Below are 15711 nucleotides of genomic sequence, written 5' to 3'. Positions count from 1 at the left end.
AATAATGGAGATCTTTACTGCTGTAAGGATAATTGTATCATATTTAATTCATGATAACATTAGTAAACCGTTTCAAATGGTTCATTATTGTAAAACGGTTAGCCCTCCATTGATGTGCATCATTACATAATGGATCACCAGTCTTTCCATCCTCTTTGTTTAACTCACTGAATGGGCGTTGCTCAGTGAGGGTTTTGATTGATTTGTGCATCCGATACCTCAAGCTGCTGTTTGACACGTCCTGGCTATGCTCCCATAGATCAGGTGATATAGTATAGTTCACAATAGCTTTTATCACAGAGGCTGGTCAGTTTTCACATCTCCAAAACTGCATTAGTCCATGACATCATCTGATAAACCAGGCGGAACTTTACCAGTAGGTTAGTGCGCTTACCTAGTCCTGTGCAAGTCAAGAATTGCATTAGATCAGCTCGATGCGATGTCTTTGAAAAATCGCAATGCACACGATAGTGATGTTTAGCTATGTTGGGGATGTTAATTTCAACAGAGAAATAAGGGTTGCGTTCAGTAGGACTCGGTTGTGTTCAGCAGCAGCAAACAGACAAACTTTTTCAAACGGAAAATGAGTGTTCTTATGTGACATGTTCCTGTAGTACCTCCTCAAAGCATTTTTTCCATGGTGTGCCAACTGAACACAACACAGGTTTGAAGTTCTGTTCCTTCAATTTACAATTTGCTAAGCCCCCCCCCCCCCCCCCCCCCCCCTTGGTTACTGTTGCAACCTTGGACAACATTTTCCCGGGAAGCCCAATTCCCCATCCAACCACTGGCGAAATCCCCTCACAGTGATCTCAAACTTTTAGCTAGCCACTGAAGGGTTCTGAATTCACTGTCAGCACGCAGTCAAAGCTATATCCACTTTTGGAGATAACTAGTGCTCTCAAATCGTATCCTGATGTCGACAGCAGATTGGAGATGTATTCATAACGTTCCTAGCTTTGCTAGCTAACATATATTTTGAGAAAAAAAAAAACTTATATTAAGTGGCTAGCTAGCGTTAGAAACTTGGGGTGGTCAATAAGACAGAGCTAGCAAACAATATAACAAGTGTAATTTCAGATTTAAAAAAATTATCCAACAGGTCCAACAGGTGCTGCATTTCAGGAACAACAAGTAGCAAGTACCTCTGGTGTACTGTTCAATTATTTAGCCATTTAAACATACATTTTTTAAACCGTTTTTGCCATATCCCTCACTGGCTTTCATGCAATACAAACGTGAGCTTGTCAGAGTTGTCAGATTTTACACAGTTGCTATCTATTGGAGTGCTGCAAGTGGTTGCCCAAAATTCTGGGATGGTGCTTAGCAAAGGGTCAATTGATAAAGTTATCTTTAATAGTTGTTGTAGAAAGTGTTGGAATGGTTCTAAGAGGTTATGTAGAGTAGACCTCTCATTCCTCTGCTGTGTGTGTGGACCATTGTATCTGAGGCAAGGGCTGCTACAATGATTCTTCCTCCTAGGAACAACACTGGAGCAGAGCTCAATAGAGTAGGCATTTGTTTTTCTCACATCTTCCTGTAATACAAATAGTGTGGTCAGATTTGAATTGCTTGCAGTGACATTGCTGTCTGAGGACTCCACACTTTCTTTGAAATAGAGCTGATGTAAAAACTTGATGTCGTTTCTGCTGCAGATTAACAAACATGTATGCCAAACTGAATCCCTTACAAAAAATGAAGAAGTCCCCTTCATGAAGTCTCACACTTGATTGAAAGTTATTGCACTGGTTAGCATTGACCACGAGAATTTGAAGAGCTTTCACAGGGTTGTTAAGATAATTTGCTGTGAAGGATATCTGTAATTGAGTTGTCCCTTTTTTTTTTTTTTACATGTGAATTAAGCTCACAGTTTACATAATAGAATGTGAATATCCACTGTGAAACTCACTCATCTTATTAAATGACAAGTTTGTGCATGCAACAGAGTAGGTTGAATCAAAGTGTCTCGCAAACGCCTTTTGTGAAATGCTGTTTTCATCCAGCTACAAAGAATTTGACCTCGAGGCTCCCTCAAAACGTTGATGTCTCCTGCTTTGAGTGTTACTCTGAAACGCACATAACATTGGGGGGGACACATTGGTACAGTAACTGTATTTTTCTCTCCTCAGATTCTGATTGAGTTCTGTGCGGGAGGTGCTGTCGATGCAGTCATGTTGGGTGAGTATGGATTTTCAAAATGGAATACATGGAAAATGTCACTCATCAAATCAAATCAAATCAAATCAAATCAAATCAAATTTTATTTGTCACATACACATGGTTAGCAGATGTTAATGCGAGTGTAGCGAAATGCTTGTGCTTCTAGTTCCGACAATGCAGTAATAACAAGTAATCTAACTAACAATTCCAAAACTACTGTCTTGTACACAGTGTAAGGGGATAAAGAATATGTACATAAGGATATATGAATGAGTGATGGTACAGAGCAGCATAGGCAAGATACAGTAGATGGTATCGGGTACAGTATGTACAAATGAGATGAGTATGTAAACAAAGTGGCATAGTATAGTATAAAGTGGCTAGTGATACATGTATTACATAAGGATACCGTCGATGCTATAGAGTACAGTATATCCGTATGCGTATGAGATGAATAATGTAGGGTAAGTAACATTTATATAAGGTAGCATTGTTTAAAGTGGCTAGTGATATATTTACATCATTTCCCATCAATTCCCATTATTAAAGTGGCTGGAGTTGAGTCAGTGTCAGTGTGTTGGCAGCAGCCACTCAGTGTTAGTGGTGGCTGTTTAACAGTCTGATGGCCTTGAGATAGAAGCTGTTTTTCAGTCTCTCGGTCCCAGCTTTGATGCACCTGTACTGACCTCGCCTTCTGGATGATAGCGGGGTGAACAGGCAGTGGCTCGGGTGGTTGATGTCCTTGATGATCTTTATGGCCTTCCTGTGACATCGGGTGGTGTAGGTGTCCTGGAGGGCAGGTAGTTTGCCCCCGGTGATGCGTTGTGCAGACCTCACTACCCTCTGGAGAGTCAGATCATCAGTCAGATCAAATGTTTTTTTCTATTTCAAGACATTTCAGCCAGTGTAGAATGTTCCCTCCACTCAGTGGTGGAGTGGTGAAAGTGTATCATAGTTCCCATTTCTAGGAGTGGTTAGTCCAGTTTTAATGCCTCAGTACTTTCCTTTGTGTTCTTTGGAATTTAAGGAACCTCCCACCATTGGTTTAGAGTTGTATTCGGACTTGCTGATTTGATATTTTAGTCATTTAGCAGACGCTAAATGTCCAGAGCGACTTACAGGAGCATTTAGCTTTAAGTGCCTTGCTCAAGGGCACAGACAGTCTGCTCAAGGATTTAAACCAGCGGCCTTTTGGTTACTGGCCCAATGCTCTTAATAATCGCTAGGCTACAAAATTAAGCCTGCAGATGTGACTGGGTGATACGAATCGCTTTGGCTCATAATTCATGCAAATTATAACAGTGAAAAAGTAACAGTGAGAATAACCACAGACAACTTAAATCTACCGTCAAACACTCATGGTTTATTTGGTAAACACACGGTAAAGCGGGGCAGGAAAAGGGGCTGAGCTGGACCCAAGGAAAGAAACAAATCTCCCAAAAACACCCCTAAGCTAGACTAGCCTACTTCAATACAGCTAACTAACTAACCAAAAATACAGTGGGTGGTCCACCCAGTTCTAACTAGTGTTCTTAGACAAAGTATTCCTACGGGTAGTGTATGCCCATGGGCGACTTGTCTTGGTACCCCCTTTCCCCACCATCAAACAAAGTCAAACACCATAACAAAAACAATACTCACAGGGTAACAGACATTGTGACATGTAGTTGCTAAACCAAACAAGAGATCTACAGAGAGATTGAGCTCCAGAGAAAACAACTGAATGGGTTTTTAAACCAAGGGAAAGGGAATGTGATAGGGTAAGGGAAAAGGAGAAGGTGTCTTCTGATTGATGATTGATTGGTGACTGATTGGGGAATGATGATTGTCACCTGTGAGGGGAGAAGGAGAGAAAAGAAATACACACAGGATACACACAGGTTACCTGTATCTGTAACACTGGGTGTCAGTCTTTACACTGTGATATGTAAGATATTAAATTAATCTTTGAGTTGAGACCACATGTCCTCCATTTTGTAACAACACCCTGTCATTATATTGTACCACACAGTTTATAGTGAGTAGATCACAATTCACACAGGCTGATAATGATAGCACAAATAGCCTGTTTTGTGTAATAAGTTGACATAGGCTGCTACCATTCTTCACTCTAAGCATGTAAGTCACAGGGGGTTGGTGGCACCTTAATTGGGGAGAACGGTCTCGTTCTAATGACTGGAGCTGAATAAATGGAATGGTATCAAATACATCAAACACATGGTTTCAGTTTGTAGGTGTGTTTCCTGACCGATTCCGCGTTTGGTTGATGATGTTTGTCCCCTCAAAATCGCCACAATGAATCTAAGATAAAACAAGACATCTGTAATTAATTTTTATGTTTTTGCTGAGAATGTTTGAGTTGCGCAATTTGACATCTTAAGGAGTTTGTTGCAGGATTTCGCTAGTAGAAAATGTGCAACATGTTCTACTATGTAGATAATGCCAGGCTGCTGGGCAGGTATGTCTCATCGTGTATGCTGTTGGATAGAGCGCAATCACCACAGCTCTTCACCCCATGTTAGTGGGAAAATGGACATCATCAAATGAAATCATTTACCCGTTGTGACGCACGGATGGTCCAAACTCCGTTTTAGGTTAGACTGACTTTATCACCTAAATTATCCTATTTACACTTTGTAGTCAATTTTGACACTGGAATAACTGTGTCTGACTCATATTGATGCCACAGGCTGTTTTTTCAAAGGGATTCGTTGCTTTTTAAAAGCAGTCACTCTTTAAACAGAGAAGAGATGTCATGGTTGAACCTCTTCTGTTGGATCAGGAGTGGTCCAGTGGTGTGACTCACTCTACCATGCTGTTGGTCCAGTTATGACTGCTGGCTGTGGGAAGAAGGGCATGGAACAGTGTTCTTTTGCAGTTGCTAAGGGTTACAGGCCCATGTCTCCAAATTGTTATGTTTAGTGTGTGTTCACTATGTACTATGAAGGATACAGTACATAAAGCATTGGTAAAACCTTCATGAAATGTCAACATACGACACAGAAAGTTCCAGTGGATAGAGATTTTATGGTACACTAAATTCATGTGGATGCTTCCGTCTTTGCCTCTGCAGAGCTTGAGAGGCCTCTGACAGAGCCCCAGATCCGGGTGGTGTGTAGGCAGACGTTGGAGGCCCTGGCCTACCTTCATGAGATCAAGGTCATCCACAGAGACCTGAAGGCCGGGAACATCCTTTTCTCACAGGAGGGAGACATCAAATTGGGTAAGGCTTTGCCTCGCTGGACTTCTATTGGCTCTTTGTCTAAGAATATCTCCTACTGTATTTCATGAGTAGTAGGCTGTCCTCTGTTGACTTGCGAATAGGTTTAACTGGTATCCTGAAAAGATATTGTTCAAACGTGACACTCCTAACAGGCTTTAGGCTGGAAAAGTGTAGTATTACTACCCCTTTGAGTGCCTTTGCATCCAGCCCAGTAGAGAATGTAGTGGACTGGACACTGGCCTGATATGTATTGTTAAAAATACAGGTTTCATGATGTGGGCGATTCATCATCATTATTGGCAACATGCAGGCTGCAAATGTATGCAAATGAAGCCTTGGATATGTAAATGATTGCAGTTGAGTTAAGTGATAGCATCCATAGCTACAGTTTCCATGATGATTCATACGATGTAGGCATACAGAGGGTCGTGACGGGGCTAGGCGTAGCCTTAATTAGCAGGCAGTCGCTAGCTACACAACGCTTCATTTGACCTCTCAGATGTACTCGAAGACTGCGTTGAGACGCACAGTAACATTCTGAAATAATCACAAGGTAGTGTAGCAATGACAGTAGAAGTAGTCCTTTATTATTCATATAATGTGGATGTATATTAACCTATATTAACCTTTTCTTATAAAAACAATGAAATGCATAAAGTCTCTGTCATTCTCCATCTCTACCCAACTGCCCAACTACTAAATTCTGAATCGATGTCTGTTTTCAGCTGACTTTGGCGTGTCCGCTAAGAATACCATGACGCTGCAGAGAAGAGATTCTTTCATTGGCACTCCATATTGGTGAGTCATGCTGTTCTGATTCTTTATGTATCCATTTTATAGAGCTTCTGATTTGAACTGAACAAAACTTGTGTGAGGGGTATTTCATTGCCAAGGGGCAACCATTTGTTTCGCAGCGATGATGTCAAGCTAATTACCAGTATATTACTGTAGGGGTGAATGAAAAAGCTCTTTCAGAGTGTCCAAAGCACTGACTCATGTTCCCAATAGTACATTATTTGAAACTAACACCAGAACGCACACTCGGTGTACACAAATGCACACCAGCTTTCACCACACACACACACAAAGAATGGTTCTTGTGGGCACTCACCACACACACACACACACACAGAGGGTTTCCGTTAGGAAAATGTGGTGCCGGACATTTGACCAGCAGCATTTTAATTTACTGGACATTTGATTCATTTACCTGACATGTATGCATTGGTGCGTAACCTGATTAGGGTGTCCACCCACGGTGCTCAGGATGACAGAAATCAATTTTAGATTATGGTCATTTATATTAACAGAACATGCAAGCTCTTCAACCGATCGCTACCTGCACCTGCCCAACATCACTACTCTGGACGGCTCTGACTTAGAATATGTGGACAACTACAAATACTTAGGTGTCTGGTTAGACTGTAACCTCTCCTTCCAGACCCATATCAAACATCTCCAATCCAAAGTTAAATCTAGAATTGGCTTCCTATTTCGCAACAAAGCATCCTTCACTCATGCTGCCGAACATACCCTTGTAAAACTGACCATCCTACCAATGCTCGACTTTGGCGATGTCATTTACAAAATATCCTCCAATACCCTACTCAACAAATTGGATGCAGTCTATCACAGTGCAATCCGTTTTGTCACCAAAGCCCCATATAATACCCACCATTGCGACCTGTACGCTCTCGTTGGCTGGCCCTCGCTTCATACTTGTCGCCAAACCCACTGGCTCCATGTCATCTACAAGACCCTGCTAGGTAAAGTTCCCCCTTATCTCAGCTCGCTGGTCACCATAGCATCTCCCACCTGTAGCACACACTCCAGCAGGTATATCTCTCTAGTCACCCCCAAAACCAATTCTTTCTTTGGCCGCCTCTCCTTCCAGTTCTCTGCTGCCAATGACTGGAACGAACTACAAAAATCTCTGAAACTGGAAACACTTATCTCCTTCACTAGCTTTAAGCACCAACTGTCAGAGCAGCTCACAGATTACTGCACCTGTACATAGCCCACCTATAATTTAGCCCAAACAACTACCTCTTTCCCTACTGTATTTAATAAATGTATTTATTTTGCTCCTTTGCACCCCATTATTTGTATTTCTACTTTGCACATTCTTCTACTGCAAATCTACCATTCCAGTGTTTTACTTGCTATATTGTATTTACTTTGCCACCATGGCCTTTTTTTGCCTTTACCTCCCTTATCCCACCTCATTTGCTCACATTGTATATAGACTTGTTTATACTGTATTATTGACTGTATGTTTGTTTTACTCCATGTGCAACTCTGTGTTGTTGTATGTGTCGAACTGCTTTGCTTTATCTTGGCCAGGTCGCAATTGTAAATGAGAACTTGTTCTCAACTTGCCTATCTGGTTAAATAAAGGTGAAATAAAAATAAATAAATAAATAAAAAGTCGAGAATAAAACGATGTGCGGTCTTTACATCATTCTGATGCGCACTTTGAAGGTGTTAGAATAACTGTCCACATTTACATTAGCCAGCAAGATGAGTAACGAACAGCAACATCACTAGCCTATGTCAATCTACTATTCCCCATTGTAGAAAAGTGTACCGAATCTTTTGGTCAGTTTGTCGAGAAAGAAATGGCCTATTCCAAACAGACCCTGGGACAGTCGTGTGACAACAACCAGTAGACCTAAGCTACATTAAAAATATGTGTCTGATGCCACAGATCAGAACATTCAGCTTAAAATGTTGATTAACTATTATTTCTTCACATTATAAGCTTAACAGTGTGCACAAGTCAGTAGGCTACGGGTGAATGTTCGTTCCATAATGCAGTTATTGGGAAAGCGCACTGCACATGCGAGCGGCGTCAATCGACAGAGATGGAAAATATCCATTCAAAATGTAGAGAGGGGAGAGATAATAAGCAACAACTAGCATGGGTTGCTAATACTGCATGAGTAGAATTGTGCGTTTGACTACTGGATAATGAAAGAAAGTTTATATAAAAGAATTGCCTCCACGGAGATGGTCTGATTTTGGCTAGGTTACTTTGAATCAAGGTGAGACATGCCTCATAATGTGTAGTAAAATATTCAGGTTTCAAACAGTTAAGTATATGTTTTTAAAATGCATACTGCCTCCAGCTCATTGCAAAGTGGGGTGTGACGCGCTGATGGAGCCTGCCTTCCGTTGCCTGTGCATTTGCTGTTTGAGATGCTGTAGCAGCAGCAGCTCCCACGTGGTCTTACAGATTTTACACTCAAAGGCTCTGTATCTGTATGCAGTACGCGTGATAAATAAGATGCATAACGAATATACTGTACACAAGCTAATTTGGCTAAATTATGCAAATTAACCTACAGACCGATAAGCATGACCGATCAAATGTACAGCCTTATTTTAAAATATATCGATTTTTTTATCATCAAGAATCTACACAAAATACCTCGTAAATCGAAAACTTAAAAAAAAAAAATGTTTTGCTCATTTATGTATTATTATATTATATATTATTAATATTATTATTTTTAATCTGTTTTTTTTAAAACCTTATTTACATAAGTATTCAGACCCTTTGTTATGAGACTCGAAATTGAGCTCAGGTCCATCCTGTTTCCATTGATCACCCTTGAGATGTTCCTACAACTTGATTGGAGTTCACCTGTGGCAAATTCAATTGATTGGACATGATTTGGAAAGGCACACCTGATTGGTGGAGGTCTGCACACCTGATTGGTGGCTTGGTTTTTGCTCTGACATGCCCTGTCAACTGTGGGACCTTATATAGACCTGTCTATAGACAGTGCATGTCAGAGCAAAAACCAAGCCATGAAGTCAAAGGAATTGTCCGTTGCGCTCCGATACAGTATTGTGTAGAGGCATAGATCTGGGGAATGGTACCAAAACATTTCTGCAGCATTGAAGGTCCCCAAGAAGACAGTGGCCTCCATCATTCTTAAATCGAAGAAGTTTGGAATCACCAAGACTCTTCCTAGAGCTGGCCGCCCGGCCAAACTGAGCAATCGGGGGAGAAGGGCCTTGGTCAGGGAGGTGACCAAGAACCCGATGGTCACTCTGACATAGCTCTAGAGTTCCTCTGTCCTTCCAGAAGGACAACCATCTCTGCAGACCTCCACCAATCAGGCGTTTATGGTAGAGTGGCCAGATGGAAGCCACTCCTCGGGTAAAAGGCACATGACAGCCCACTTGGAGTTTGCCAAAAGGCACATAAAGGACTCTGAGAATCAAATCAAATTGTATTATTCACATGCGCCGAATACAACAGGTGTAGGTAGACCTTACAGTGAAATGCTTACTTACGAGCCCCTAACCAGCAATGCAGTTTAAAAAAATACTGGTAAGAATAAGAAATAAAAGTAACAAGTCATTCAAATGCAGGGCAACAAGATTCTCTGTTCAGATGAAAGATTTAACTATTTGGCCTGAATGCCAAGCATCACTTCTGGAAGAAACCTGGCACAATTCTTACGCTGAAGCATGGGGGTGGCAGCATCATGCTGTGGGATGTTTTTCAGCGCGGCAGGGACTGGGAGACTAGTCAGGATCGAGGCAAAGATGAACGGAGCAAAGTACAGAGATCCTTGATGAAAACCTGCTCCAGAGCGCTCAGGACCTTCGACTGGGGCAAAAATTCACCTTCCAACAGGACAATGACCCTAAGCACACAGCCAAGACAATGCAGAAGTGGCTTCGGAACAAGTCTCTGAATGTCCTTAAGTCTGGACTTGAACCCAATCGAACATCTCTGGAGAGACCTGAAAATAGCTGTGCAGCGATGTTCCCCATCCAACCTGACAGAGCTTGAGAGGATCTGCAGAGCAAATTGGGAGAAACTCCTCAAATACAGGTCATACCCAAGAAGAATCGAGGCTGTAATTGCTGCCGAAGGTGCTTCAAGAAAGTACTGAGTAAAGGGTCTGAATACTTATGTAAATGTAATATTTTATTTTTCTTTTCTTCAAACATTTCTAATATCCTGTTTTTAATTTGTCATTATGGGGTATTTATTGTATGTAGATTGATCAGGGGGACGACGACACTTTAATCAATTTTAGAATTGTATTTATTTTTATTTATTTAACCAGGTAAGTTGACTGAGAACACATTCTCATTTGCAGCAACGACCTGGGGAATAGTTACAGAGGAGAGGAGGGCGATTAATGAGTTAATTGTAAACTGGGGATTATTAGGTGACCGTGATGGTTCAAGGGCCAGATTGGGAATTTAGCCAAGACACCGGGGTTAACACCCCTACTCTTACGATAATAAGTGCCATGGGATCTTTAATGACCTCAGAGAGTCAGGACACCCTTTTAACGTCTCATCCGAAAGACGGCACCCTACACAGGGCAGTGTCCCCAATCACTGCCCTGGGGCATTGGGATATTTCTTTTTTCTTTTCTTTTTTTTAGACCAGAGGAAAGAGTGCCTCCTACTGGCCCTCCAGCACCACTTCCAGCAGCATCTGGTCTCCCATCCAGGTACTGACCAGGACCAACCCTGCTTAGCTTCAGAAGCAAACCAGCAGTGGTATGCAGGGTGGTATGCTGCTGGCGAGGCCTAACAAAATGTGTAAAAAGTTAGGGGGTCTGAATCATTTCCAAAGGCATTGTATTTACATCGACTGGTATTTCCATCAATGAATAGGCTAAAAAGTATGATTTCGCATTTGGGAATTGGTTTCTTCTTTTCCCGGACAACTGGCCGGAGCCAATTTTCTTCATCCTCTTTTTAAAAATAAAAAAATACTGTCCAAAAGCCGACTATTACCGGCTAACTTAAACCCTGACACACACGTACACATACTAAAACAACCTCTCTTTCCTCTGGTTCTCCAGGATGGCTCCAGAGGTGGTGATGTGTGAGACATCTAAGGACCGTCCGTACGACTACAAGGCTGACATCTGGTCCCTGGGGGTCACCCTGATTGAGCTGGCACAGATAGAACCTCCTAACCACGAGATGAACCCCATGAGAGTCCTGCTGAGAATAGCCAAGGCCGATCCGCCCACACTCATGCAGCCTTCACGCTGGTGAGAGTGTAGAATAATTTTGTAGAGTGGGAGCGGTGATGGAATGAGTCAGGACTAGTGCCGTAGAAACAGACCCTAGACCAGGTGTTGAAAGAGTTTCATTGTATGGGGTGGCAGGTAGCCTAGTGGTTAGAGCGTTGGACTAGTAACTGAAAGGTTGTAAGATCGAATCCCCGAGCTGACAAGGTTAAAAAAAATCTCTTGTTCTACCCCTGAACCCACTGTTCCTAGGCTGTCATTGAAAATAAGAATTTGTTCTTAACTGACTTGCCTGGTAAAATAAAAAGTAGTCTTAAATATGGTTCCCCTCTGTTTGGCAGGTCACCAGAGTTCAATGACTTTCTGAGGAAGGCACTGGATAAGAATGTGGACCGTAGGTGGTGCACAGCCCAGCTCTTGCAGGTGAACGACTCGGCATGTCCGATAACCTGCATATGAAAAAAATTGTTTCCAATCCTTCTTTGTCACATGCGAAGAACAAACATCTGAAATACCCCACCCTAACACCTAATTTAAATGATGTGCTGATGTCACACGCAGGCTCCTGTATCTTGTGGGATAATTTACTACCTTGTTTCCCCACCACTCCATACAGCATCCCTTTGTTAGCAGTGTAGTTGACAACAAACCGCTGAGAGAACTGATTGCTGAGGCCAATGCTGACGTCTTAGAGGAGATAGAAGAAGGCAAAGAGGAAGATGAAGAAGAAGAGACGGATGCAACTCTGGTATGTAGTATAGCGCACTGTTTTCATAATCTGTTATGGAATAGTGTCGTACAATGTCATAAAAGGTCTCACAGCATTGATTGACCATGTGTTGTTTCTGTCAAGGTGGTGCCCGGACATAAGCGAGCGCCATCAGACACCAGCATGGCCAGCTCTGAGGATGAGAAGCTCTCTGAGACCACCTCTACACTGGACTCAGTCACAGAGAAGACAGAGCCTGAGACTGCAGAGGACAAGGCCAGTGATAAGCTGTCTGACGAGGGCCTTGGGACCAGCGTGGGCGACAGGGCAGAGGGTGAGAAACTGAACGAGGTGTCTGATGCCAGTAATGAGGACTTAGTCAATGGACAGATGAAGGCCATGGAGCCCAAACCAGCGGAAAGCCCTGCTGGAAAGCCTGAGGAGATTCCTGACCGTCAGATCACCATTGTGCCAGAAGCACCATCAGACACACAGGAGAGTGTGATTGTGAGTGAGGAGACAGGGGAAGAGGAGAAAGTAGAGGATGGACCTCCACAAGTATTCCTGAAGGAAAGAGTAGAAGTAGAGGAGAAGAAGACAGAGGAGGAGGTGAAGAAGGAACCAATCAAAGAGGAGCCAGAGGTGATTCTCCAGCCTCCCACCAAATTCACAGATCCAGGGGACCAGCCTAGGAGTGCTTTAGAAGAGCCTGGCGCCGTATCGACCGAGGTCAATGCTAAACCAGAGGAGATTGAGAAGGAGACGCTCATTGAGGAGATGACAGAGGAGGTTAAACCAGAGGCTGATGGGGTCACAGACATAAACACAGACACCGACTTGAATGAAGACACAGACGCAGACAACACAGAATCGGACGTCAACACAGACGCAGAGGTAGACGCAGCTGAGGGCTCCACAGAGGTCTCTGCAGACACAGAAGCCCAAAGAGGCAATAATGTAATACCGGTGGTGATTCTTGAGGAGGGGACCACAGACGAGACGGAGGAGAAGCCACCAGATGAGGAAGCTCCATCCCAGGATGCTGTTTCGGAGTCAAAGACCGACCAGGAAAGCACTCCTGTTAAGTCGGAGCCAGATGTGGAGAAGGATTCTGACTCGGGGAGCAGCTCTGCAGCAGATAGCAACAGCATGGACCTCAACCTATCCATCTCCAGTTTCCTGTCCAAAAAGGCTGAGGCGGGGTCTGTGTCCATACAGGTAACAAGGCATAAGGACCAATGATGACAAATGTGTCCTATATACAGGATATACATAGTGTCATTCAAGTGAACATCCTATTTAAGGGGCCAACATATGCACTTCAATTCAGACATTACATAAAACAAACTCCTTTTCTCCACAGGACACGAGACGGCAGAAGAAGACTCTGAAGAAGACCCGTAAGTTCATGGTAGACGGAGTGGAGGTCAGTGTGACCACGTCAAAGATAGTCACCGATAACGACACCAAGAACGAGGAGATGAGATTCCTGAGGTATTTCTCTCCTCTCTACCGTGACTAAATATGGCATGTGACCCATTTCGGAGCCCTGCCATAAATAGTTGTCATTCATTGCTCAGTTCTCTGGCTTTTACAACTCCAAGATTGATGAACAATGATGATGGGTAGACTTTTATGGTCTATTTTGGCCTCTGTATGTTTTAAAAAGCAGTGAAACAAATATTCCATCTCAAATGTCATCTGTTGTTCCTCTATTGGTGTCTTGAGTTGAGAGCTGGGTTCATTCCATTTTGACTCCATTTCGAGTCAAATCAGGATATTAATCGGTCACCTGAGGGACAGATTCCGTGCCCCTCCCGGGAATGAAATATTATACGTTATTATTCATTAGTTGAAGGTGGAAATCTGTTGAGTCCAAATGTGAAGTGTTGTTGTTGTGTGCTGTCAGGCGCCAGGAGCTGAGAGAGCTGCGTCTGCTGCAGAAGGAGGAGCATAGAGCCCAGCAGGCGCTCAGCGACAAGCTGCAGCAGCAGAGAGAACAGATCTACCGCCGCTTCGAGCAGGAGATGACTGTAAGTCACCCATCCTGGTGCATCTATCTGTGCATGCCGTTGTTGTTGTCTAGGGATGTCCCCTTGGAAACCAGATGATTCATATCAATGGGTTTTTATCCTGCACACGTATTTAGATAGAAATGAATAACAAAATGAGCAACTGTTATTCCTTTGGGACATGTTCGAATACTTTAATAATATACATCCCTCAGAGTCAGAATCTGTTGTGAATGTATTGTAATGTTTTAAAAATGGTATAAGTGCCTTCATTTTGCTGGACCCCTGCCTTGGCAGCAGCGAATGGGGATCCATAATAAATATAATCAAAATAAGCGTTTGCCATTCCACTAAGGATAGGCATTTGTCTTTGTGAAGGCCTGATCTTACTAATCCCATGTGTGTTCCTTCAGGGTAAGAAGCGTCAGTACGACCAGGAAGTGGAGAATCTGGAGAAGAAACAGAAGCAGACCATCGAGCGGCTGGAGCAGGACCATACCAACCGACTGAGGGACGAGGCAAAACGCATCAAGGCCGAGCAGGACAAGGAGCTCTCCAAGTTCCAGAACATGCTCAAGAACCGCAAGAAGGAGGTAAGGGGCCGTGGGTCTGTGCATGTGCAATGCCTCAAGCTCTTGTCATGAATGGAAAGTGCATGAGACTGTTGGGGACTGGGGCTTACTTACCAGAGCTGGTGTGCTGATATCTAAATAAACTCCCATTTTCCTTGCTGTTGATACCTTCCTTACATTTGAGTATAATTTATAAAGGGTTTATAAGTGGTTTATAAACTGTTTATTATAGTCTATAGCCATAATAAGCCCGTATCATGCCTTTTTCATGATTTTTGGGATGCAACAGGGTGATTCTCTGCTCAACAGCTTTGGCATGCAACTCTTGCCTTATTTCTTGGTATTAGTCATGCATACAATGTGCTTTTTTAAAATTCATGCCATACATCTGAAAATGATGTGGCTTCTTTTTCCAAGTTCTATAAATGATGCATTCTTTGTTCTGTGTAGAGTACAGGCAATGTAGCTTAGCTTTACTGTGTCTCTAATTTATGCTGCTCTTATAGCTCCATTAGCTATCTGGGAAGCTTTTAAGTATTCTGCCATGTTGGTGAAGTGTTCTCAGGCAACTCTCATAGCCAATTCTATCTAACTCTGTGATGGTGGTTATTTCATACATGCATGGCAATCCTACACACCTGATTAGACTGACCTTTCTCGCTGCTCAACTGAACATAGTAACTACTTCGAACCTATACAGGATCTGCACTGGCTCCTGGAATGAATCTTTAAAATCCATATTTCTTTCGGGCATAGTTGTTTTATATATTGTTAAATTTCATATTGTATTATATGGCTATTTATATTGTATTCTAAGTTATATTAGTCCATAAATGTATTTGACTGTACTGTATTTATGTGTAAGTAACCATGTCGCTTGTGTGAGTGTGTGAGTTGGGCTTGGTGATGGGATGGCAGGTTTTGGGAAACTCATTTTGTTAAAGGCTCATAGGATTACATCTTTGATGAAACACTTCAATGGCCTTGTGAAGTATTGTAGCCGTTTAGGCCTTTTCCT

General features: G+C 42.7%; 1 protein-coding gene across 4 annotated transcripts in view; it reads left to right on the top strand.

The window, feature by feature from the left end:
* slka (STE20-like kinase a) overlaps positions 1-15711 on the top strand; it is a 35637-nt gene that overhangs the window by 7173 nt on the left and 12753 nt on the right. For all 4 annotated transcript variants that reach the window (XM_021611228.2, XM_021611226.2, XM_021611222.2 and 1 more), the window contains exons 3-12: positions 2130-2178; positions 5234-5383; positions 6109-6181; positions 11227-11421; positions 11742-11823; positions 12017-12148; positions 12254-13327; positions 13473-13603; positions 14019-14142; positions 14535-14714. In XM_021611228.2, coding sequence (XP_021466903.2) covers positions 2130-2178; positions 5234-5383; positions 6109-6181; positions 11227-11421; positions 11742-11823; positions 12017-12148; positions 12254-13327; positions 13473-13603; positions 14019-14142; positions 14535-14714 — 2190 coding nt within the window. The remainder of the gene's footprint in view (positions 1-2129; positions 2179-5233; positions 5384-6108; positions 6182-11226; positions 11422-11741; positions 11824-12016; positions 12149-12253; positions 13328-13472; positions 13604-14018; positions 14143-14534; positions 14715-15711) is intronic.

Source organism: Oncorhynchus mykiss, chromosome 1, assembly GCF_013265735.2.
Source record: "Oncorhynchus mykiss isolate Arlee chromosome 1, USDA_OmykA_1.1, whole genome shotgun sequence".
Taxonomy (NCBI): Eukaryota; Metazoa; Chordata; class Actinopteri; order Salmoniformes; family Salmonidae; genus Oncorhynchus; species Oncorhynchus mykiss.
The sequence above is the reverse complement of the archived record's forward strand: the minus strand, read 5'-3'. Positions and strand labels throughout refer to the sequence as shown.